A 25,902-nucleotide genomic window follows, 5' to 3' on the forward strand; every position below is an offset into this window, starting at 1 on the left:
GTTGAATCCCACTCCCTCATTGACTAGCTCTGTGACTTAACCCAAGTTATTTAACCTCTCAGAGCCCCAATTTTCTCAGTCATTAAATGGTGATTAAATTGGTCCCTAAGTGTTAAGTATTACATGAGGTATTGACTAGGCTATAGAGCGCTTAGCACGTAGTATGACACATGGTATGTTTGCAAATGTTAGTTACCTAAAACAAAACTTGCAGGGTTCCAAGAATTAGAATGGAGGGAAAGGCCCAGCCTGGGCTTTGAGTATGGTGCCAAAACTGACAGCAGTTTTACTAGGTTTTATTATTCTTAAAACACCTAAAGTTCTGTGTGCTGAGTACTTAATATTAATTCATTTAATTCTCACAGCCCTGTGAGGTGGGTACAGTTATGTTCACTTTTACAGAAGTGGAAACCAAAGTTAAACTGAAGCCAGTAGCTTTCCCCGTGGTCTCAACAGCAAGTGGCGGAGCCGCTGAGCAGAGGAGTCTGGCTCCAGAGGAGTGTTCGGAACCACTGCAGCCTGCTGCTTGTTTTGGTTCCCGAGGTATGAGATTCAGACCCAATGTTTATGACATCAAACATGGCTGGCCAGTGCTAAAAGCATGTCAGCTGCTCTGTGGCTCTGAGACCTAAAGCTATAGAACATACCTTTTAAAGTGTGTATTTACAGAGTTTGTTATGTTACAGGATTGGGTGGCTGCATGCTGTTCCTGAAATGCTCTAGAGTGAGACAAGGAGCCAGCACCTAAAACCGGCCCCTATTTTATTGTGCAGTTAGGCCAGGTTTACGTCTGTCCCATGGGTGGTGTAAAACTAAGTTCCTTTAATTCATGTGAGTATTGATTGGGTATCTAATGTTGCTCAGGCCGGGTACTGCCTAACCTAGAGGTAAATGAATTCAAGTAAATGAATGAATGTAATAAAGTGTTAAACAGGAGAGAAGCAGAAGTGTTCCATTTTACCAGGGCTAAAGGTGAGAGGGTTGGGAGGACTGTAAATAAGAGGGCCACGTGAGGTGATGACACATATGAAAGAGCCGTGTGTAATTCCATAAGTGTGGTAGAAGGGAAGAATCAAGGGAAGGGGAAAACACATAATGAGCACCTCCTGTGTATAGAGGCACAAAGTACACATTTACACATGGTCATTCAATCCTCAACGATGACTGTTTTTCTTTTTAAAGCTGGGAGCACAGGAGTGCTGTTTTCATAAATATAAGGGCAGTATGCTGTGGATGCTTCTTCAGTAAGAGGTTGAAATAGCCTGGCTCAGCTGATGTGGTTCCAAAGCAAACTGAAGTAAACTGGCAGACGAGGCAGTCACCCTGTCAGCTCTGTGAGTGCCAGTATATGTCCCCCGTCTCCACCAGTCCCCACCAGTGTTACCTGGCATGTGGAATTTTGCTGAGTGAGCACGATTACTAGGGCTCAGTAAGAAGGTAAGTAAGCCGAGGGTTTTAGAAAAATACAAAATTTTATTAATCTTTACATACGATAAAATCATGTCAAGGTCCCTAACTTAAAAAAATAATTTTAATTGATTTAAATCTGCAGAGCAGAACAAGGCTTAGCCTACACTGACCTGATTTAAAAAAAAAAAAATCTTCCTCTGTGCACTTTTTCCTTCAGCCTGAGGCTCTTTCCTGATCTCACAGATAGAAGCTGATCAGCTTCCCTCTGGGAATAACAACTTGAAAGCTAACCCACCCAGTTCCTGCCACTGGTAAGCAGAAGTTCATTTTTCCCTTCTCTGTCACTGAGAATACTGCAGCCTCAGGCCCAACCCCCAAGCCCAGGCATCAGGCAGGAGCTGATATGCTAATAAATCCTTGGGATTTATCTCCCACATGACTTTCTCCAACCAGCTGGCCGACCATTTTGGAATGTGGCTCTGTAAGGCACCAAGTGATTTTAAGAATTGGCTCTGTCTCTGATGTAAGGCCTCCCTTTTAGTGCTTGTGGCTGCTGGATGCTAGCCTGCCCCTCCAACCCGTTAACGTTCTGGACAGTGTGCTGACAGGCCCCTGGATCCTATTAGTGGAAGGAAGGCAGCTTTGGGAAGTTTTCATCTAGCTCTCAAGGCATGAAATAGTTAATTCTCTGGGAAACAGATTTGCATCCCTGAGAAGAGAAGAGTTGTTCCTCCTTGGGGACGTACACCATCATCTTGGCGATTTCATCTAGTGCCTCTTCCGTATACAGGAGCTCTTGGCTCAGGAAAGCATCACGTGCACACAGCCTCACGTGACGATACTCCAGTGGCAGGAAGGGGATGAAGAAGTCAATCAGGTTTTCCTTCACAAGACAGCTGTGTCCAAAGCCACTGTCTAAAATCAAGAGCAAAGTTACATGGAGTCTGACCCGGGGCTGAACCCAACTGGAATTATGAGGTGTCCCCCACCCTTAGGCCTGGGCAAGGTTTGTTCTTATATGCCAACTCCAGGAGGGCTGTCTGAACTTTATGTCAAGAACTATGCACCTGTGTCTTCCTTTAGGGAAACAGGGCCATGATTAACTGGATGTGTGAGAGAGGGAGAGGGGCTATGCCTGCCAGGTTATGGTTTCATTGGATGGCAGAAAGCAGAAGGTGGAGTGACCCTACCTATCCAACTGGAGGCTGAGCCACTGAGGCTCTCACAGTGAGACTTTCTTCCTCAGGGTCTGCATGCTCCATAGACCACTGCCTGTATGGCCACGGCCAGCTTACTCCCTTACAAAGGACTTTCAGAAAAGGACTTCAGCTTTCTTGGCACTTTTCTAGTGCCTATCTGAAGTTGACAACGAGATGATTATATGGCGCATCCTCTGTGATCCTGAATACCCTATCTCATGAGTACACCTTCTAGTACATACACATCACCCTCCTCCTCCCCTCTCAACAGAGGCTTATTTTCTGCAAGGCTGGGAGTCACTTACCTGTGGCTTCCACAATCCCAGCCTGGAGTTGGGGCTCCAAGTGCTCCATCCCAATTTCTTCCCGGGACCACCCAGCCTTAAGCAGGTTCAGGACTACCTCATTGATGATATTGCCCCCAAGGTTACTGAAAGAGACAAGCCTGGTTAACAAATTCTGTTGTTGATTTTTTTAAATTGAAGTAGAGTTGATTTACAATATTGGGTTAGTTTCAGATGAACGACAAAGTGATTTAGTTTTATATATTTTTTTTCAGATTATTTTCCATTATAGGTGATTACAATATTGTTGGGAAAATTTTCCATTATAGGTGATTATAATATTGTTGGGAATATCGTTCCCTCTGTTATACAGTAAATCCTTGTTGCTTATCTATTTTATATAGTATCTGTAAATCCCGTACCCCTAATTTATCACCCCCCCTTTCCCCTTTGGTAACCAGAACTTTGTTTTCTACGTTTGTGGATCTATTTATGTTTTGTATATAGATTCATTTGTATTATTTTTTTTAGGTTCCATATATAAGTGATATCTCCATATATAAGTGATATCACATAATATTTACTTTTTCTGACTTACTTCACTTAGTATGATATTCCCTAGGTCCATCCAGCAAAGGCAATATTTTGTTATTATGGCCGGTTAACATTCCATATTGTGTGTGTGTGTGTACCACATCTTCTTAAACGAATCGTCTGTTGATAGGCATTTGGGTTGTTTCCATGTCTTGGCTATTGTGGAGTGCTGCTATGAAAACTGGGATGTTAAAGAAGAGCACACTAGTGCTGCTAAAGAACACTGCATGTATCTTCTCAAATTAGAATTTTTATCATTTCTGGATATATGCTTAGGAGTGGGATTGCTGGATCACATGGTAGCTCTATTTTTAGTTTTCTGAGGAACCTCCACAGTTTTCCATAGTGGCTGCACCAATTTACATTCCCACCAACAGTGCAGGAAGGTTACCTTTTCTCTACGCCCTCTCCAGCATTTATTATTTGTAGACTTTTAGATGATAGCCATTCTGACCAGTGTGAGGTGATACCTCATTGTGGTTTTTTTTTTTTTATTTATTTTTGGCTGCGTTGGGTCTTCGTTGCTGCACGCAGGCTTTCTCTAGTTGCGGCAAGCGGGGGCTACTCTTCATTGTGGTGCACGGGCTTCTCATTGCAGTGGCTTCTCTTGTTGTGCAGCATGGGCTCTAGGCCTGTGGGCTGATCAGCAGTTGTGGCTCGCAGGCTCTAGAGCGCAGGCTCAGTAGTTGTGGCGCACGGGCTTAGTCACTCCGCGGCATGTGGGATCTTCCCGGACCAGGGATCGAACCCGTGTCCCCTGCATTGGCAGGTGGGTTCTTAACCACTGAGCGACCTCATTGCTTGGAATTGTGAGGGGCAAGGGAAGTCCCCTCATTGTGGTTATGATTTACATTTCTCTAATAATTAGCAATGTTGAGCATCTTTGGATGTGCCTGTTGGCCATCTGTATGTCTTTGGAGAAATGTCTATTTAGGTCTTCTGACCGTTTTTTGATTTTTTTTTTTTTTTTTGATATTGAGTTGTATGAGCTGTCTGTATCTTTCGGAAATTAAGCCCTTGTTGGTTGCATTACAAATATTTTCTCCCATTCCGTAGCAGGTTGTCTTTTCGTTTTGTTGATGGGTTCCTTTGCTGTGCAAAAGCTTTTAAGTTTGATTAGGTCCTATTTGTTTATTTTTGCTTTTCTTTCTTTCACCTTGGGAGACTGATCCAAGAAAATATTGCCACAACTTATGTCAGAAAATGTTTTGCCTATGTTCTCTTCAAGGAGTTTTATGGTGTCCTGTCTTAGATTTCATTATTTTTATATTTGGCTTCCAAATGGATAAGCTGACCACTGAGCTAGATTTTACCTGAGGCCATAAGCCCCCAGCTAGAGAGGCTGGGGGTTCCCTGCTCAAGTTCAGCTGCTCAGCCAGACTTCCCCTGGCATCTATAGCTGGGGAAGCTGCTTATGACGACACTTCTACTTCCTGAAGCTGTGGCCCGACTCCTCCTCCTGCAGGAAGGCCTGCCAGGCAGGTCATCTGTGTACACGCAAGACCACAGTTGCATCAGCTGAGGCAAGACCTGCCCACTGCCAAGGGATTGCCCAATCCTGCATTCCTCACAGGAGGCAAAGGAGGGTTTACCTTTCCATGGGCTGCAGGACAGGCATCCAGGGTGAAAGGGCGAGGAAGAGGATTCACTTGCTCAGCCCCAGGGGCACAGACTCCAGTGCCTTCCCCATTTCTGCCCAGAAAGCCACCTGACACTAAGTTTGTTGAGAGCATAAGCTTAGCCTGTTTGTGGTAACCCAGTGCCTAGCACCTGTCAGGCGCTCAATATTTATTAAATGTTTACTGAATAAATGGACATCTCTGCATGTTTATCTACACTATCTCCACCTCCCTTCTGAATTTCTTCCTCCACGTTACAGGCTTTATCTCACCCACCAATACATAACCTGGGCCCCTTTTCTATTCCAACCCCACCCCTAGTCTTCAGCTCCTCAGGCACCAACAATTACACCTTTAAACAGATGTTGCCTTCCCAGAACACTTCAATTCCCTTGCATAGCCTCCCAGGTTGCCTGCTGACTGGGAGGTCTGAAGGGATCAAGGGACAGAAGGCACCTCTAGAAACAAACTCTCTCCCCTGGCTCCGGGACAGGACGACATGAAATCTCACCACAGAGGAAGGAGGCTCAAAGACCTCTCCAGAACTGTGATCACAAAACCCAGCCTTAACTGCTAAGTCTTCCCTGAAGAACAGATACAAACTTGACTCAATCATAATCTCTCTGAACCTTAGTTTCCTAATTTGTAAGATGAGAGACTTGAAGCAGACAATTTAAGAAGCCCTCCTTAGGTCACCTTGGATTCAGTGGTCAAAAAATAGACACTTCTGTGAGCACCTGCTATGTGCTGGGGTACAAGGCCTTTGATTCCATGAGTAACTGACATTTGTATAGTTCTCTGCATTTTTCAAAGCCCTTTCCATCCATTCTTTTTCTGACAGCAGCCCAAAGAGAACAGGCATTAATTACCCTCTTCACTTTACAGCTTCAACGGAAGAGGCCAGTAGCTCTGATCCCCAGAGTTCCACTGTGCCTGTCCTGCCCCGTGACTCCATTCCCAGAGCCTTCTGTACTTGGTAGAAATGGGCAAAAGTAGTCAATGTTAGTAGTTAGTTAGTCAATGTTACTAACTACTAACCAAGCAGTTAGTACTTGGCCAGGAGCCCCAAATTCCTCAGGCCCAGGTGAAGGACTGGCTGAGTGCTGGGGCAACTCTAGCCATAGCCCCACTCCCCACTACACCCCCTGCTTCAGCTGCCACCTCCTCCTTTCCGCCGTCCGACACCACCACTTTGCAGGGGGGCCAGCAGAGCCGCTAGGACTTCACTTCAAATAGCAGGTTTAGGATTTTTTTCAGAATTAAACCACTGGCCTTACACTAGTGATTTGTTTACACCATCAATTTGAATCAGCTGTGCTTTTCTTTTAAATATAAGAGTCCTCACCACACAGGTAAGGTTATTGTAGAAATCAAGTCCAGAGACACCATCTTCCCCCACCTATCACTAGACTAGCTGAAAACTTTGGGGTTTAGAGGTGCTGCTTTCTGGCTGCCCGAGGCAGGGGTGCAAGCTGCTGCACCGCACTGACAGCCTAGCTGGCCCACGGGCTCCAGACAGTCCACCCAGGCCTGTTGGGGACCACTGGCTCTCACAGGCCAGGCCCACACCAGGGCCACTGGAACTGGAAGCCATGTCCTTGCCTCTCAGTCACCAGTGTGCATCTTCCTCCCTAGGGGCTCAAAGGCTCCTTCAGGGCCAGTGCAGCCTCTGCATCCCCTGCCACAGTAGGCCCAAAGGGTAGCTTGTCGACAGTGGCTCTCTTCCTGGCCCTGCCTCCACTCTGCCAGTGTCTGCTCATCAGGACCCCGTGGCCTCAGACAGTGCACAGCCGCTGGGTCACTAGGGGGAAAGGGCAGGTGGTGGGACAGGGGCACTGCCAGCAGGTCAATGACCAAAACACTACAAACGCAAAGTTTGCCTAGAGATAGCAGGGTCACCTGGGTCGCATTAGGAAATCCTGGCAACAGCAAGGGTGAGGTTTTCCAAGCTGAGAACTGGTAGGGAAGTCAGTACCCTGGCACCTTGAGCCAAGCTGGGGAAACGTTGGCCACAGCCACAAGGCAGAAGCAGGCTTGGCCTGGTAGGAGGAAGGAGGAAGGAGCCAGTCAGTGGAGGGGGGAAGAAGCCACACGTGAAGTCAAAGGATCCCTGCAATAGGAAGGGTGTCCTGAGGTAGCTGGGCACTAGGCTTCCTTCTGTTCTGAGAAAAGGACTCTGCCTGCAGGAATGGTTCCAGGGGTCCCCTGCCAGGGCTTGGGTGGAGAAGCCTTGGTGAACCAAGGTGATTCCTTATTTTGCCTCCTCTGCATTTTGGAGCCCCTACCTAGTTCACTGCAACAGGAAGAGATCCGCACTTCTGGGCTACCTCAGAAGGTGATAAGTAGTATCACAGAGTTTACTGTCCTTGCCTCCTGATTCTGATCACTCAAGTCATATCAGAAAATCTTTCTCTGCTTTTCTCTGAAAATCACCTTTGGGGGCTCCCAAAGGCCCTCCTTTGCAATGCATTGTAGCGTTCCGTCAGCCTTATTTACAGACCAGGAAGGACTTGCCACTGACACACCAAAATCCCAACCCAGCAACAGTTTAATAAACTGGTTCCACCTTGTCTTGCGGGTCCACAACGAACCAAGATCTGCCCTCCACAGCTCACTCCTTCACACATTCCAAGCCTGGATGAAAAACCAGACCCCTTACTTCTCCTCACAGGGTGTACCCTAAAGCTGGGGGAAATCCCCTAGCAAGCATGTACTGGCCTGCAGGAGGCGGGTGACAGTGGGGAGGAGTGCTTTGGCTTCCACTGAGTACAAGAAGCTGCTTGTGAAGCATTCAAGTCGGGCCAACAGGGACCCAAACTTGACTGCTAACAGACCTTAGGCAGGACTTTCTGTTGGAGCTGCCATAAAAAGATAGGATTGGACAGCTTGATTTCAAAATTAACATTTTGCAAGCCATTTCTAGAGCCTGTGGCACACAGTAAGAGGGAACTCCTAGTGTGTACATTTCCAACTATATTACAAAGCTTTAGCAATCAAAGCAGTATGGTACTGGCATACAAACAGATAAATGTAACAGAATAGAGTCTGGAAATAAATCCATACATATATGGTTAATTAATTTACGACAGAGCTATAAGTATGCAATGGGGAAAGGACAGTCTCTTCAATAAATGGTACCGGGAAGCTACATGCAAAATGAACTTAACCACAAAAAAATGCTGGAACTGACCAAACAAGATATCCTACAACCAAAGACAAAGAAGAAGCCACAATGAGACAGTAGGAGGGGCATAACTGCAATAAAATCAAATCCCATTCCTGCTGGGTAGGCAACCCACAAACTAGAAAATAATTATATCACAGAAGTTCTCCCACAGGAGTGAAAGTTCTGAGCCTCACGTCAGGCTCCCCAACCTGGGGGTCTGGCAACAGGAGGAGGAGCCCCAAGAGAATCTGGCTTTGAAGGCCAGTGGGGTGTGAGCACAGGAATTTCACAGGACTAGGGGAAACAGAAACTCCACTCTTGGAGGGTGCACACAACGTCTCATGTGCATCAGGACCCAGGGAAGAAAGCAGTGACCTCCCCTAAGAGCCTAGACAAAACCTACTTGCTGGTATTGGAGGCTCTCCTGTGGAGGCAGGGGGCAGCTGTGGCTCATTGTGGAGACAAAGACAATGGTGGCGGTAGTTCTGGGGAGTGCTCATTGGCGTGAGCCCTGCTGGAGGCTGCTATTTTCTCACCAAGACCTGGTCCCACAACAGCCTTCAGGCTCCAGTGCTGGGACCTCAAGCCAAACGGCAGAAACACAGCCACACCCATCAACAGACAGGGTGCTTAAAGTCTTCCTGAGCGTACAGCTACCTGCTAAACACACCCCTTGACATGGCCCTGCCCACCAGAGGGACAAGACCCAGCTCAACTGCAATCACAAAAAGTTATACAAAATGAAAAGGCAGAGGAATGTGTCCCAGATGAAGAAACAAGATAAAACCCCAGAAGAACAACTGAATGAAGTGGATAGGCAATCTACCTGAAAAAGAATTCAGAGTAATGACAGTAAGGATGATCCAAGATCTCGGAAAAAGAATGGAAGCACAGATCTAGAAGATAACAAGAAATGTTTGTAACAAAGACCTAGAAGAACTAAAGAATAAGCAGACAGGGCTTCCCTGGTGGCGCAGTGGGTAAGAATCTGCCTGCCAATGCAGGGGACACGGGTTCGAGCCCTGGTCTGGGAAGATCCCACATACCGCAGAGCAACTAGGCCTGTGAGCCACAACTACTGAGCCTGCACGTCTGGAGCTTGTGCTCCGCAACCAGAGAGACCGTGATAGTGAGAGGCCCGCGTACCACAAAGAGTGGCCCCGCTTGCCGCAACTAGAGAAAGCCCTCGCAGAGAAACAAAGACCCAACACAGCCAAAAATAAATAAATTAGTAAATTAAATAAAGAAAAAATCTGTTACAAGGTGAGGAAGGCAATCCTCATAAAAGTAAAAAAAAAAAAAGACGTATACAATAACTGAAATAAAAAATACACTACAATGAATCAATAGCAGAATAACTAAGGCAGAAGAATGGATAAGTGAGCTGGAAGACAGAATGGTGGGAATCACTGCCATGGAACAGAATAAGGAAAAAAGAATGAAAAGAAAAGAGGACAGTCTAGGATACCTCTGGGACAACATTAAATGCAACAACATTCGCGTTATAGGAGTCCCAGAAGGAGAAAGAGAGAGGACCTGAGAAAATATCTGAAGAGATAATAGCTGAAAAATTCCCTAACATGGGAAAGAAACAGTCACCCAAGTCCAGGAAGCAAAGAGAGTCCCAGGCAGGATAAATACAAGGAGGAACATGCCAAGACACACAGTAATTAAACTGACAAAAATTAAAGACAAAGAAAAAATACTAAAAGCAACAAGAGAAAAACAACAAATGACACACGAGGGAATTCCCATAAGGTTATCAGCTGATTTCTCAGCAGAAACTCTGCAGGCCAGAAGGGAGTGGCATGATGTATTTAAAGTGAAGAAAGGGAAGAACCTACAACCAAGAATACTCTACCCAGCAAGGCTCTCATTCAGATTCAATAGAGAAATCAAAAGTTTTACAAACAAGCAAAAGCTAAGAGAATTCAGCACCATCAGACCAGCTTTGCAGCTTCTCTAGGCAGAAAAGAAAAGGCCACAACTAGAAACAAGAAAATTATGAATGGAAAAGCTGACTGGAAAAGGTGAACATACAGTAAAGGTAGGAAATCACCCACACACAAATATGATATTGAAACCAGCAATCATGAGAAAAGGTGAGTACAAATGCAGGATATTGGAAACGCATTTGAAATTAAAAGACCAGCAACTTAAAACAATCTTGTTTATATATAGACTGTTATATCAAAACCTCATGGTAACCGCAAACTGAACATCTACAATAGATACACAAAAGAAAAAGGAATCCAAAAACAACACTAATGTTAGTCATCAAATCACAAGAGAACAAGAGGAAAGGAAAAAAAAGACCTACAAAACGAATCCAGAACAATTAACAAAATGGCAATAAAAACATACATATCAATAATTACCATAGGACTTCCCTGGTGGCGAAGTGGTTAAGAATCTGCCTGCCAATGCAGGGGACACGAGTTCGAACCCTGGTCCGGGAAGATCCCACATGCCATGGAGCAGCTAAGCTTGTGTGCCACAACTACTGAGCCCGTGCTCTAGAGCCTGCGAGCCACAACTACAGAGTCTACGTACTACAACTACTTAAGCCTGTGTGCCTAGAGCCTGTGCTCCACAACAAGAGAAGCCACCGCAATGAGAAGCCCGCATACCACGATGAAGAGTAGCCCCCACTCGCCGCAGCTAGAGAAAGCCTGAGCACAGCAACAAAGACCCAACATAGCCAAAAATAAATAAAAAATAAATAAATTTATTAAAAAAGATTACCTTAAATGTAAATGGATTAAATGCTCCAACCAAAGTACACAGACTGGCTGAATGGATACAAAAACAAGACCTGTATATATGCTGTGTGTAAGAGACCCACTTCAGACCTAGAGACACATGCAGACTGAAAGTGAGGGGGTGGAATAAGGTATTTCATGTAAATGTAAATCAAAAGAAAGCTGGAGGAGCAATACTCATATCAGACAAAATAGATTTTAAAATAAAGACTGTTATAAGAGACAAAGAAAGAAACTACATAATAATCAAGGGATCAATCCAAGAAGATAAAACAACTATAAATATATATGCAACTATATATTTGAGCACCTAGATACACAAAAGGAGCACCTCAATATATAAGGCAACTACTAAGAGCCATGAGAGGAGAAACTGACAGTAACACAGAAGAGTGGGGGACTTTAACAGCCCATTTTCATCAATGGACAGATCATCCAGACAGAAAATCAATAAAGAAACATAGGCCTTAAATGATACATTAGACCAGGTGGACTTACTTGATATTTATAGAGCAATCCATCCAAAAACAGCAGAATACACATTTTTCTCAAGTGCACATGGACCATTCTCCAGGATTGAACACATGCTGGGCCACAAAGCAACCCTCGGTAAATTTAAGAAAACTGAAATAATATCAAGCATCTTTTCCAACCACAACACTGAGATTAGAACTCTACAGGAAGAAAACGGTAAAAACAAACACGTGGAAGCTAAACAGTGCTACTAAATGACCAGTGGATCACTGAAGAAATCAAAGGGGAAATAAAAAAAAACCTAGAGAAAAATGAAAATGAAAGCACAATGATCCAAAACCTAGGGGACGCAGAAAAAGCAGTTCTAAGAGGGAAGTTTATAGTAGTACAATCTTACCTCAGGAAACAAGAAAAATCTCAAACAACCTAACATTATACCTAAAGCACTATAGAAAGAAGAACAAAACCCAAAGTTAGTGGAATGAAATAAATCATAAAGATCAGAGCAGGAGTAAATGAAAGACAAAGAAAACAATAGAAAAGATCAATGAAACTAAAAGCTGGTTCGTAGAAAAGATAAACAAAATTGATAAACCTTTAGCTAGACTCATCAAGAAAAAAAGGGAGAGGGCTCAAATCAATGAAATTAGAAATGAAAAAGAGAAGTTGCAACAGACAGCAGAGAAATACGAAGGATCATAAGAGACTACTATGAATAACTATATGCCAATAAAATGGAAAACCTAGAAGAAATAGGCAAATTCTTAGAAAGGTACAATCTCCCAAGACTGACCCAGGAAGAAACAGAAAATATGAACACACCAATCACAAGTACTGAAATTGAAACTGTGATTAAAAAACTCCCAACAAGCAAAAGTCCAGAACCAGATGGCTTCACAGACGAATTCTATCAAACATTTAGAGAAGAGTTAACACCTATCTTTCTGAAACTATTCCAAAACAATTGCAGAGGAACGAACACTCCTAAATTCATTCTGAGGCCCCACCACTCTGATAGGAAAACCAGACAAAGATACCACAAAAAAAGAAAGTTACAGGCCAATATCACTGTTAAACATAGACACAAAAATCCTCAACAAAATACTAGCAAACCGAACCCAACAATACATTAAGAGGATTGTATACCATGATTATGTGGGATTTACCCCAGGGATGCAAGGATTTTTCAATATCTGCAAATCAAAAAATTCTTCAACAAATTGAATTATAAAAACCATATGATCATCTTGAAGATGGCAGAGTAGGACGTGCGCTCACTCCCTCTTGGAAGAACACCAGAATCACAATTAAATGCTGAACAATCATCGACAGGAAGACACTGGAACTCACCAAAAAAGATATCCCATATGCAAAGACAAAGGAGAAGGCGCAATGAGACGGTAGCAGGGGCGCAATCACGGCAAAATCAACTCCCTTAACCGCTGGGTGGGTGACTCACAAATGGGAGATCGATTATACCACAGAAGTCCACCCACTGGAGTGAAGGTTCTGAGCCCGTCGACCCAGGGGTCCGGCAACAGGAGGAGGAATTCCCAGAGAATCAGACTTTCAAGGCTAGCGAAGTTTGATTGCAGGACTTTGAAAGGACTGGGGGAAACAAGAGATTCCATTCTTGGAGGGCACACACAAAGCAGTGTGCACATCAGGACCCAAGGGAAGGAGCAGTGACTCCATAGGAAACTGAACCAGACCTACTTGCATGTTGGAGGGTCTCCTGCAGAGGCAGGGGCCGGCTGTGGCTCACTGCAGGGACAAGGACACTGGCAGCAGAAGTTCTGGGAAGTACTCCTTGGAGTCCACCAAAGAGTCCGACCATTAGCCCCACCAAAGAGGCCGTAGGCTCCAGTGCTGGGTTGCCTTGGCCCAAACAACCAACAGGGAGGGAACTCAGCCCCACCCATCAGCACACAAGCGGATTAAAATTTTACTGAGCTCTGCCCACCAGAGCAACATCCAGCTCTACCCATCACCAGTCCCTACCATTAGGAAGCTTGTACAAGCCTCTCAGATAGCCTCATCTACCAGAGAGCTGACAGCAGAAGCAAGAAGAACTACAATCCTGCAGCCTGTAGAATGAAAACCACATTCACAGAAAGACAGACAAAATGAAAAGGCAGAGGACTATGTACCAGATGAAGGAACAAGATAAAACCCCAGAAAAACAACTAAACCAAGTGGACATAGGCAACCTTCCAGAAAAAGAATTCAGAATGATAGTGAAAATGGTCCAGGATCTCGGAAAAAGAATGGAGACAAAGATCAAGAAGATGCAAGAAATGTTTAACAAAGACCTAGAAGAATTAAAGAACAAGTAAACAGAGAAGAACAATACAATAACTGAAATGAAAAATACACTAGAAGGAATCAATAGCAGAATACCTGAGGCAGAAGAATGGATAAGGGACCTGGAAGACAGAATAGTGGAATTCACTGCTGTGGAACAGAATAAAGAAAAAGAATGAAAAGAAATGACAACCTAAGAGACCTCTGGGACAACATTAAACGCAACAACGTTCGCATTATAGGGGTCCCAGAGGAGAAAAGAGAAAGAACCGGAAAAAATATTTGAAGAGATTATAGTCGAAAACTTACCTAACATGGGAAAGGAAACAGTAAACCAAGTCCAGGAACACAGAGAGTCCCAGGCAGGATAAACCCAAGGAGAAACATGCCGAGACACATAGTAATCAAACTGACAAAAATTAAAGACAAAGAAAAATTATTAAAAGGAACAAGGGAAAAATGACAAATAATGTACAGAGGAGCTCCCATAAGGTTAACAGCTGACTTCTCATCAGAAAACAAGCCAGAAGGGAGTGGCATGATATATTTAAAGTGATGAAAGGGAAGAACCTACAACCAAGATTACTCTCCCCAGCAAGGATCTCAATCAGGTTCGATGGAGAAATCAGAAGTTTTACAGACAAGCGAAAGCTAAGAGAATTCAGCACCTCCAAACCAGCTCTACAACAAATGCTAGAGGAACTTATCAAAGTGGGAAACACAAGAGAAGAAAAAGACCTACAAAAACAAACCAAAGCAATTAAGAAAATGGTAATAGGAACATACATATCGATAATTACCTTAAATGTGAATGGATTACATACTCCAACCAAAAGACACAGGCTTGCCAAATGGATACAAAAACAAGACCCATATATGCTGTCTACAAGAGACCCACTTCAGACCTCGGGACACATACAGACTGAAAGTGAGGGGATGGAAAAAGATATTCCATGCAAATGGAAATCAAAAGAAAGCTGGAGTAGCAATACTCATATCAGATAAAATGACTTTAAAATAAAGAATGTTACAAGAGACAAGGAAGGACACTACATAATGATCAAGGGATCAATCCAAGAAGATAGAACAATTATAAATATATATGAACCCAACAGAGGAGCACCTCAATAAATAAGGCAATGGCTAAGAACTATAACAGAGGAAATCGAGAGTAACACAATAATAATGGGGGACTTTATTGCCTCACTTACACCAATGGACAGATCATCCAGACAGAAAACTAATAAGGAAACACAAGCTTTAAATGAACAACAGACCAGATAGATTTAATTGATGTTCATAGGACATTCCATCAGAAAACAGCAGATTACACTTTCTTCTCAAGTGCACATGGAACATTCTCCAGGATAGATCACGTCTTGGGGCACAAATCAAGCCTCAGTAAATTTAAGAAAATTGAAATCATACCAAATGTCTTTTCTGATCACAACGCTATGAGATTAGAAATAAATTACAAATAAGTGGGATTTATCCCAGGGATGCAAGGATTCTTCAGTATACACAAATCAATCAACGTGATACACCATATTAACCGATTGAAGAATAAAAGCCATATGATCATCTCAATAGAGCAGAAAAAGCTTTTGACAAAATTCAACATCCATTTATGATAAAAACTCTCCAGAAAGGGGGCATAGAGGGAACCTACCTCAACATAATAAAGGCCATATACAACAAACCCAGGCAAACATCATTCTTAGGTGAAAAACTGAAAGCATTTCCTCTAAGATCAAGGATGTCAACTCTTGCCACTATTATTCAACATAGTTTTGGAAGTCCTAGCTACAGCAATCAGAGAAGAAAAAGAAATAAAAGGAATCCAAATTGAAAAGAAGCAAAACTGTCACTGTTTGCAGATGACATGGTACTATACATAGAGAATCCTAAAGATGCCACCAGAAAACTACTGGAGCTAATCAATGAATTTGGTAAAGTTGCAGGATACAAAATTAATGCACAGAAATAGCTTGCACACCTATACACTAACAACGAAAGATCAGAAAGAGAAATTAAGGAAACAATCCCATTCAACACTGCAACAAAAAGAATAAAATACCTAGGAATAAACCAACCTAGGGAGGTAAAAGACCTGTACTCAGAAAACTGTAAGACACTGATGAAAGAAAGCAAAGATGACACAAACAGATGGAAAAATATATCATGTTCTTGGATTGGAAGACTCAATATTGTGAAAATGACTATCCTGCCCAAAACAATCTACAAATTCAGCGCGATCCCTATCAAATTACCAATGACATTTCTTACGGAACTAGAACAAAACGTCTTTAAATTTGCATGGAGACACAAAAGACCCCGAATAGCCAAAGCAATCTTGAGGGGAAGAAATGGAGCTGGAGGAATCAGACTTTGACTTCAGACTATATGACGAAGCTACAGTAATCAAGACAACATAGTATTGGCACAAAGACAGAAATACAGATCAGTGGAACAGGATAGAAAGCCCAGAGATAAACCCACGCACTTATGGTCAACTAATCTATGACAAAGGAGGCAAGGATATACAATGGAGAAAACACAGTCTCTTCAACAAATGGTGCTGGGAAAACTGGACAGCTATATGTAAAAGAATGAAATTAGAACACTCCCTAACACCATACACAAAAATAAACTCAAAATGGATTAAAGACCTAAATGTAAGATTGGACTCCATAAAACTCTCAGAGGAAAACATAGGAATAACACTCTTTGATGTAACTCACAGCAAGATCTTTTTTGATCCATCTCCTAGAGTAATGGAAATAAGAACAAAAATAAACAAATGGGACCTAATGAAACTTAAAAGCTTTTGCACAGCAAAGGAAACTATAAACAAGACGAAAAGGCAACACTCAGAATGGGAGAAAATATTTGCAAATGAAATCAATGGACAAATGATTAATCTCCAAAATATATGAACAGCTCATGCAGCTCAATATTAAAAAAACAAAAAATCTAAAAATGGGCAGAAGACCTAAATAGACATTTTTTCAAAGAAGACAGACAGATGCCCAAGAGGCACATGAAAAGCTGCTCAACAGCACCAATTATTAGAGAAATGCAAATCAAACCTACAATGAGGTATCACCTCACACTAGTTACAACAGGCATCATCAGAAATCTAGAAACTACAAATGCTGGAGCAGGTGTGGAGAAAAGGGAACCCTCTTGTACTGTTGGTGGGAATGTAAATTGATACAGCCATGGTGGAGAACAGTATGGAGGTTCCTTAAAAAACTAAAAATAGAATTACCATATGACCCAGCAATCCCACTACTGGGCACATACCCAGAGAAAACCATAATTCAAAAAGACACATGCACCCTGATGTTCACTGCAGCACTACTTACAATAGCCAGGTCATGGAATCAAGCTAAATGCCCATGGGCAGATTAATGGATAAAGAAGATGTGCGGGCTTCCCTGGTGGCGCAGTGGTTGAGAGTCTGCCTGCCAATGCAGGGGACACGGGTTCGAGCCCTGAAGTAGAGAACAGACATACAGACACCAAAGGGGGAAAGCAGTGGCGGGGTGGTAAGAATTGGGAGATTGGGATTGACATATATACACTAACACGTAAAAAACAGATAATACGGGGTCTACTCTTCGTTGCAGTGTGCGGTCTTCTCATTGCAGTGGCTTGTCTTGTTGTGGAGCAAGGGCTCTAGGTGCTTCAGCAGCTATGGCACATGGGCTCAGTCGTTGTGGCTCGCGGGCTCTAGAGTGCAGGCTCAGTAGTTGTGGCGCACGGGCTTAGTTGCTCCGCAGCATGTGGGATCTTCCCAGACCAGGGCTCGACCCCATGTCCCCTGCATTGTCAGGTGGATTCTTAACCACTGCACCACCAGGGAAGCCCCCTCATTTTTGCCACTTTTATTCAACATAGGTTTTGGAAGTTCTAACCATGGCAATCAGAGAAGAAAAAGATATAAAAAGAAAAGGAATTCAAATTGGAAAAGAAGTAAAACCATCACTGTTTGCAGATTACATGATACGATACACAGAAAATCCTAAAGATGCTACCAGAAAACTACTAGAGCTCATCAATGAATTTGGTAAAGTGACAGGATACAAAATTAATACACAGAAATCTGTTGCATTTCTATACACTAACAACAAAAGATCAGAAAGGGAAATTAAAGAAACAATCCCATTTACCACTGCATCAAAAAGAATAAAATACCTAGGAATAAACCTACTTAAGGAGCCAAAAGACCTGTACTCCAAAAACTGTAAGACACCGATAAAGAAATCAAAGATTACACAATCAGATGTAAAGATATACCATGTTCTTATATTAGAAGGATCAATATTGTCAAAATGACTATACTACGCACGGCAATCTACAGATTCAATGCAACCCCTATTGCATTATTGTACCAATGGCATTTTTTCACAGAAATAGAACAAAAAATGTTATAATTTGTATGGAGACACAGAAGACCCCAAACAGCCAAAGCAATCTTAAGAAAGAATAACAGAACTGGAGGAATCAGGCTCCCTGCCTTCAGACTATACTACAAAGCTAGTCATCAAAACAGTACAGTACTGGCACAAAAACAAATATAGATCAATGTAACAGGATAGAAAGCCCAGAGATAAACCCATGCACCTAAATGTCCATCAACAGAGGAATGGATAAAGAAGATGTGGTACATATATATAAAGAATGAAATATATATAAATGAAATATATATAAAGAATGAAATAATGGATGGACCTGGAGATTATCATACTAAGTGAAGTCAGACGAGAAAGACAAATATCATATGATATCGCGTATATGAGGAATCTAAAAAAATGATGCAAATGAACTTATTACAAAACAGAAACAGATTCATAGACTTAGAGAATAAACTTATGGTTACCAAAGGAGAAAGGTGGGGGGGAGGGATAAACTGGGAGTTTGGGATTGATATATACACACTACTGTATTTAAAATAGATAACCAACAAGGACCTATCGTATAGCACAAGGTATTATGCTCAATATTGTGTAATAACCTAAAGGGAAAAGAATTTGAAAAAGAACAGATACATGTATATGTATAATGAATCACTTTGCTGTACACCTGAAACTAACAAAATAATCAACTGTACTCCAATAGAAAATAAAAAGTTTTTAAAAATGGATTAAAGACTTGAACTTAAGACCTGAAACTATGAAATTCCTAGAGGAAAACATAGGTGGTAAGTTACTTCACATTGGTCTTAGCAAATATTTTTTGGATTTGACACCAAAAGCTAAGGCAACAAAATCAAAAATAAACAAGTGGGACTACATCAAACCAAAAAGCTCCTGCACAGCAAAGGAAACCATCAACAAAACAAAAAGGCAGGGACTTCGCTGAGGTCCAGTGGTTAAGACTCCGCGCTCTCAATGTAGGGGGCCCAGGTTCGATCCCTGGTCAGGGAACTTGATCCCACATGCTGCAACTAACAGCCTGCATGCCGCAACTAAAAGGGCCCGCATGCCACACCTAAAGATCCCGCACGCAGCAGCGAAGATCCTGTGTGGCACAACTAAGACCCAGTGTGGCCAAATAAATAAATAATAAAACAGCAACCTACTAAATGGGAGAAAATATTTGCAAATCATATATCTGATAACGGGTTAGTATCCAAAACATATAAAGAACTCATACAACTCAATAGCAAAAAAATAGTCCAATTAAAAAATGGGCAGATCTGAATTGACATTTTTCCAAAGAAGACATACAAGTAGCCAACAGGTAGACAAAAGGTGCTCAACATCACTAATCATGGGGGATATTATGGAAATCATAACAGGTATGAGATACCACCTCATACCTTTTAGAATGGCTATCATTAAATAGACAAGAAATAACCAGTGTTGGTAAGGCTGTGGAGAAAAGGGAACCCTTGTGTATTGTTGGTGGGAATATAAATTGGTGCAACCACTATGGAAAACAGTATGGAGGTTCCTCAAAAAATTAAAAATACAACTACCATATGATCCAGCAATTCCACTTCTGGGCATTTATCCAAAGATAATGAAAACACTAACTTGAAAAGATATCTGCAGTCCTATGTTCAATGCAACATTATTCACAATAGCCAAGATAAGAAATAACCTGTGTCCATCAACAGATGAATGGATATAGAAAAAAATGTGTGTGTGTGTATATATACATACATACATACACACACACACACACACACACACACACATATATAATGGAATATTATTCAGCATAAAAAGTAGGAAATCTTGCTATTTGCAACAACATGGATGGACCTTGAAGGCATTATGCTGAGTGAAATAGGTCAGACAGAGAAAGATGAATAAGACAAATACTGTACAAACTTCAAGCAATAAATAAGCCATGGGGATGTAATGTACAGCAGGGTGGCTTTAGTAAATAACACTGTAGTGCCTATTTGGAAGTTGTTAAGAGAGTACATATTAAAAGTTCTCATCACAAGAACAAAAACGTTTTGTAACTAGTATGGTGACAGATGTTAACTAGACTTATTGTGATCACCTCACAATATAATCACGTTGTCCACCTGAAACTAATATGTCAATTATACCTCAATTAAAAAAGAACACTTAATGTCCTTCTAAGAGGGGACTCCCAGTGTCCCTCTCTCAGGAGGCTATGTACTAACTGGGGAGTCTGAGGGGAGCCTCCCCATCCTAAGAGAACCATGGAGGAGGTCAGATGAGGGACAGCTTGTCCTCCCCAGGCTGGTCCTGGGAGCTAGTTAGCTGGCCTGTGCTGGGGGAGGGGATGTCAGAGTCCTTCAGAAGTGCTTGGCAGAATCAAGGCAGGAGCAGGGAGACCTAAGGCTCTCCGCCCCTGCTGCCACCCAGTCAGCTGGGTTACTGTTTTCTCTCCCAGAGTTTGTGTTGGTCTCCCTTGTGGAAAAGGGTGGGCAGCCTAGGAGAGCGTGGAAGCCCTCCACCACAGGCTTACAGGCCAAGTAACAGCTCCCAGGCCTGGCACACACAGCGCCTGGACAGGGTTCTTCCTCCCCTCACACAGTCCTCCTGACTGTCGTTCCCCAGACCTTACCTGAGAAAAAGAAAGATGGTTCTCGGGGACTTGGCCTTCGGGTTCTCGGGGGCCTGGTGTTCCAGGTGTGGCCTGAGGGCCTCTAGCAGTCCTGGGTGCAGCTTCTCAGCCTCATCTAAAATGAACAGGGTCTGGTGGCAGTGCTCCTGCGTCTTCCTGATCTGGCCTGCCAGCTGCTCCTGCACAGAACACAGGGAGCTGCTGAGGTGCAGTGGGAGGCACCTTCTACCCGGGAGGGCCCTGGTGAGGCACTGGTTTCCCCAGGGCTCCTGCAATGGATCACCTGGAGCTGGTTTCCACCGCAGAACCACCAATCCAAACCTCTGGGGGTGGAGCTAGGGCATCTGCCTCTAATGAGCTTCCCAGGTGATTCTCCTGAGCCCTGAGGTTTGAAAGCCAACTAGGTGGAGCCAGCCTGGGGAAAGGGAGAGGGCCTTTGGGAAATGGCCCCAGCCATGCTCCCTCCCCTTCAGGATGAGGTTCCGTCCCAGAACTAACCCTAACTCACCCTCCCCAGGGATAGGATTCAGGCTCTCACAGGGGGGTGATAGGCAGAGATAGGCTTGAATGCCCACAGGTGCCGTCTTGAACTCCCACAAGCAGAGCACCCGCTGGCACCAGGCTGGGCTCTCAGGGAAGAACCCAGGGGAGGACCTGTTTGGGACCCAGCCAACTCAAAACTGGGGTTCCCCGCCCCAGGCAGGATAGTAAGCCCTCTAGTGAAAAGATGCTGCTCTACAGGGTTCAGGAGAACAGGGCCAGCTCCTGCCCCAGGGTGGGGTGTTTTAGCAGAGCCCACACTCACCATCCACCTCTAGCCTTCCTGGATTCTGACTTCAGCCCCACCTCCCCATAGTGTGTGTGAGAGGATGGGCAGGGATGAGAGTGATTTTCACAGCGAGGAAGCTGAGATTCACAGCTGTTTTACTGCAAAGCCAGCCAGTTCTTTCTGGGAAGGCCCGGCTGACCAGCTGCCTGCCCTTAGAACACATTAGCCTACCCCTGCCCTCCCGGGCTGCACTGAAAGATTGCCAGGCAATCTGTCCTCAAAGGCTTACATAATCTTCCCAGGTTAACACACTACAAATATTGGAACTAAAAGCCAAACGTAGACACAACCACCTCTGTCATGCTGCAGTGGGGTTTGGTCATCGTCTGGCTAACATGTCTGAATGAAACCCAAAACAGCAGAGCAGCAGAGACACTTTCTGCCCTCCACTTGTTGACATATAATGAGTAGTTTGGGGAAGACGTGGAAAAATCACTTTCGATAAGCCTGTTTAAAAAGACAGTGGGATATGCAACTTTCTGTCCAATATAATTACAGTGACATAAAAGAGCACAGGGGAATGGCCTGAAGGAAGTACACCAGAATGCTAACTGTGGCGGTGTCTGTGTGGGGAGATCATGATAAAGTTTTTGCTTTCTCTGTTCCACACTTCCTGAGGCACTTCCATTACTCCTGTGACAGAAAAATCAACACACGAAGTCTCTGGTTAAGCTCAGTGCCTGGCCTCTCCTGTATGGCTGGGAGGGCGACAGCTCGGGACAAATAGCGTTTGGGACATCACTCTTTCCTCCACGTGTTCAGGGCCTCATCTGTGTGGAGTGGATGCCTCTGTGGGTTACAGGTTCCCTTGCAACTGCGCCCCCGTCCTCCAACCGCCACACCCAGGGCTGGCTTCAGCCCCCCTCCCAGCACAGGGGCCTGCGCCTCAGCTGCCGGAGCCTTAGCCGGGCTCGGCCCCACTGGCCCAGCTCCCCGGCACGGCCGGCCTCACCTGGTACAGGTCCACATACTTGTGGTGAGGAAAGTGCAACGTGGCGACGAACACCTTGACACAGTCGCTCCTCAGCCCGTCCCGGTACAGGTTCTCTGCCAGCATCCGTGCCACGAAGTTCTTGCCTGTGCCAGACCAGCCGTGGAACGACAGAGCCAGGGCCTTGTCTGGCTGGGGCAGCTCCAAGTAGCCCCTGGCTGCTGTCAGGACCAGCTCCCGGGCCAGGTGCTGGCCGTGCAGGCGCACGCGCAGATCCGCCTCTAGGCCTAGGGCCAGGAAAGAGCCATGCTGAGAGGTGCCCACAGGTGCATCCCCACCAGGCTCAGCGACAGCTGAGAGACTGAGCACGCGTAGACTGAGCGTCTATGAGGTGGGAGCCATCCTGTTTGGTGGCCTCAGGACAAGAAGCCACTGGGCAGACCTTGCAGCGGAAGAGATTCAGGGCTATTTTCTGAAGAGTTTGAGAAATCAACGTTGACTTCACCCTTTCTGAAGGTCCTGAAGACACCCCAGAAAGGTCGGCAGAATCCCACCCGGATGAGGAAGTTGCTCCCACCCAGAAGTTTTAGGACCGCCTAAATATTTTATGGAGACACCCTCATTTTATTCATTCTAATTCAATTCAGCAAACACCTAATGGAGGCAGCTAGTGTGTGCAAAGCCCTCCTCCAAGGCTGTCCTTCCTCTCAGCCATGAGGTCGCAGGGTTTCGATCAGGAGCCGTGGTGGAGACAAGGAGGGTGTGCTGCCAGCTGTGGGCAGGCAGAGGTTGGGTCCCTTCATCCTAGCATTTTCCTGAATTGCCTCCCCTCCCCACAGATTCCTGGGCCTTAGGGCCATGTAAGGTCCAACCTGTGAAGTTATTGATGATCCTGCAGTCCCCACTGTCACAACAGTCCTGGAAGCTGCAGTACCAGGTGGTCAGGATATCCAGGTACTGCTGGCCCAACAGGGGAAGGCTCCAGCCTGGAAAAGGAGGAGCTGTGAGACAGGGACGGAGCCCGGGGTCCAGGGAGAGCTGAGCACTGCCTCCCTTCTCCCGTCCTCTCTCCAGAGCCACTCCCTGCTGCTCTGCCCTGGGCCTTCCTTGTGCCGCACTAGGGAATGGGCACAAATGGGCACCTCCGGCTATGAGGAAGCAGATGGCCTTGCTATATATAGATGCAGCTCCGGCTGCAGCAAAAGCTCAGTTTACTCAACAAATAAGCCTTAAGCATTTGTGCCAGACGTGTAAGAAACCCAAGCCCTGCCTGCAAGGAGTCTGGAGCCTAGGAGGGAGACACATAGTAACTGGTGATTATCATTCTTCCTACTTGCTTTGGATTGCAGAATCATCTGATCACGGCCAACCCCAAGTGTCTCGATTCTTTTATCAAATATCAATTTGAATATGCCCAGCATTAGCAAAAACGAAACAAAAACCATTCACTGGAATTTAGAACTCTCGATTTAAATGGAAGATGTTTCTAGCACCACTGCAGCATTACCGTTACAGTACTATTACAGGACCTAGAAGTAACGACATCGACTGCAAGGAGCTTCAGAGATCACTGAGTCCACGACCGTGATGTGACAACCTTGCCTCACGATTTGTCAGTGACAGAGAATAAATCAGAACTCAGGTCCGGTGGACTCATAGCCCAGCCTCCGCCGCCATAAGCAGCAAAGGGGAAGAAGGTACTTGGGGATGTATCCAACCGGGGACTTTCCTTAAAGCCATCAAGAAGGTGGGCAAGGGCAGCTCCTTGGAATGATGCCAGGGCAGGTTCGGAGACAGCAAGGAAGTGTGATCCGTCTGGAGGAGTCAAGAACGGGTGACGTGGGGGAGCGCAGCCAGGTCCACTCGTATGCACTAGGGCGCTGCGCCAGGGCTGGGAACGACGGCAGTGACGGGCCTTCCTGGTCCCGCAGAGGCTCCCTGCCCTCAGCCTGGCCCAAAGGCTGGGCGGAATAGCAAAGCCGGCGGCTAAGGCGCCCGCCTCGTGACCCCGATCACAATGGCCCAGGGCAGGCGCGAGGCTGACCTCCGTGCCCGGATTCCATCGTGCCTCGCGCACCCAGCCCGCGCTCTCCCGCCCTCCCGAGCCGGCGGGTCTTACCCGGGGGCCGCGCCGGCGGCTCCTCATCCTGCCTGCATCCCTCGGGCCACACGCGGCAGCTGAAGAGAGCCCAGTAGCGTCTGCAGAGGGCGCCGGCCGCCCTCAGCTGCTCCCGCAGGCCCTGGAAGGCCGACCAGGACCCGGCCGAGCCCGCCTCCTCGGCTCCCTCCGTCGGCCTCGCGCGGCCGCCGTCTCCCCACGTGCCCGGGGGCGGCAGCAGCAGCAGCAGGAGCAGGAGCCAGAGCGGACTCCGCGGGTCGCGAGGCATGGCCGGGTCGGCAGCCGGTCCCTCCGCCGCCCGTCCTCCACGGCCCTTTCCAGCCACCGGTGGGCGGGGCGGCGCCGGCACTTCCGAGGCCCGGATTGGCCGGGGATTGGCGTTGCCACGGGAACCGCAGGCGGGCAGAGCTCGCCTCCCACGTGACCCAGGGCGAGCCAGACGCCGGCCGGGAACCGAAACCCGGATGGTACCCCGGAAGGCATCCCGAGGCCGCTTGCAGGCGCCGCCCACCCACCGGGGACTCGCTGCCAGGCAGCAAGCAGTCTCTTCTGGGTGATTGTGGTTGCAAAGAAGTTGAAGTCAGGCCTTAAGATGGCCACTGTCAGTAATCACCCAGATACTTCCGGGCAGCTCTGGTGGCCCATCTGAGGCCTACTTAACACGGGCACCCACTTGTGCCCTGTCCCGTGTCTGCAGATCAACTTCTTGCCAACCTGTTAGACGAAGTCGGGCAACCATCTCACCCGGGAGCTTGAGTCAGCCCGGGCGTGGCTCCTCTACAAAGGGAAATGAAACAGTAGCAAATAATCAGCAGGTTTCCACAGCTGGAGTCCACCAAAAAAAGCAAGAGGAAGCTGGTGGGCTCCAGTCTGGAGATATTTGGGCTTTGGAAGCTCCCAGAGCCATGGGAAAATCACAAGGTCTCATATCAATGTTATCATAGCCCATTAAAAACAAGTTAGGCCGAGTACTGGGCGCACTTTCTTGGCTTTAAGTTTGCAACTTTCAAATGCTTGTGGCTGTGAGCAGCTTCTCAGACACCACTGGCAAAAGACCTTGGAGCCTCTTTCCTGGGACTCTGTTCTCATAACCTGAGCAGGTAACAAGGTCGCTACATTTTGGAAGAGCTTAATGCATTTTTCAAAATCACCTGA

General features: G+C 45.5%; 1 protein-coding gene across 2 annotated transcripts; it reads right to left on the bottom strand.

The window, feature by feature from the left end:
• Positions 1-1,453: 1,453 nt before the first annotated feature.
• TOR3A (torsin family 3 member A) lies at positions 1,454-25,173 on the bottom strand. Of its 2 annotated transcripts, XM_024758802.1 has the most exons (6): positions 24,748-25,089; positions 23,501-23,614; positions 22,650-22,915; positions 20,869-21,047; positions 2,915-3,039; positions 1,454-2,325 (listed from the first exon to the last, which is right to left on the bottom strand). In XM_024758802.1, the coding sequence occupies exons 1-6, from the start codon at positions 25,013-25,015 to the stop codon at positions 2,075-2,077; spliced, it is 1,203 nt and encodes a 400-aa protein (XP_024614570.1). In that variant the 5' UTR covers positions 25,016-25,089; the 3' UTR covers positions 1,454-2,074. The 2 variants fall into 2 exon arrangements, with proteins under 2 accessions (XP_024614570.1, XP_024614572.1); XM_024758804.1 differs by lacking the exon at positions 23,501-23,614 and having other exon boundaries at positions 24,748-25,173.
• Positions 25,174-25,902: the final 729 nt, after the last annotated feature.

The sequence above is a fragment of the Neophocaena asiaeorientalis genome, unplaced genomic scaffold, assembly GCF_003031525.2.
Source record: "Neophocaena asiaeorientalis asiaeorientalis breed wild unplaced genomic scaffold, Neophocaena_asiaeorientalis_V1.1 scaffold182, whole genome shotgun sequence".
Classification (NCBI taxonomy): Eukaryota; Metazoa; Chordata; class Mammalia; order Artiodactyla; family Phocoenidae; genus Neophocaena; species Neophocaena asiaeorientalis.

Excerpts from the sequence above, each read along its gene's own strand:
- TOR3A (XM_024758802.1), bottom strand. The coding sequence starts at position 25,015 with ATGCCTCGCGACCCGCGGAGTCCGCTCTGGCTCCTGCTCCTGCTGCTG. Across the intron at positions 23,615-24,747 it reads GCCGCCGGCGCGGCCCCCGG|GCTGGAGCCTTCCCCTGTTG; the intron begins GTAAGACCCGCC and ends CTCCTTTTCCAG. Across the intron at positions 2,326-2,914 it reads TGGGATTGTGGAAGCCACAG|ACAGTGGCTTTGGACACAGC; the intron begins GTAAGTGACTCC and ends TCTTGATTTTAG.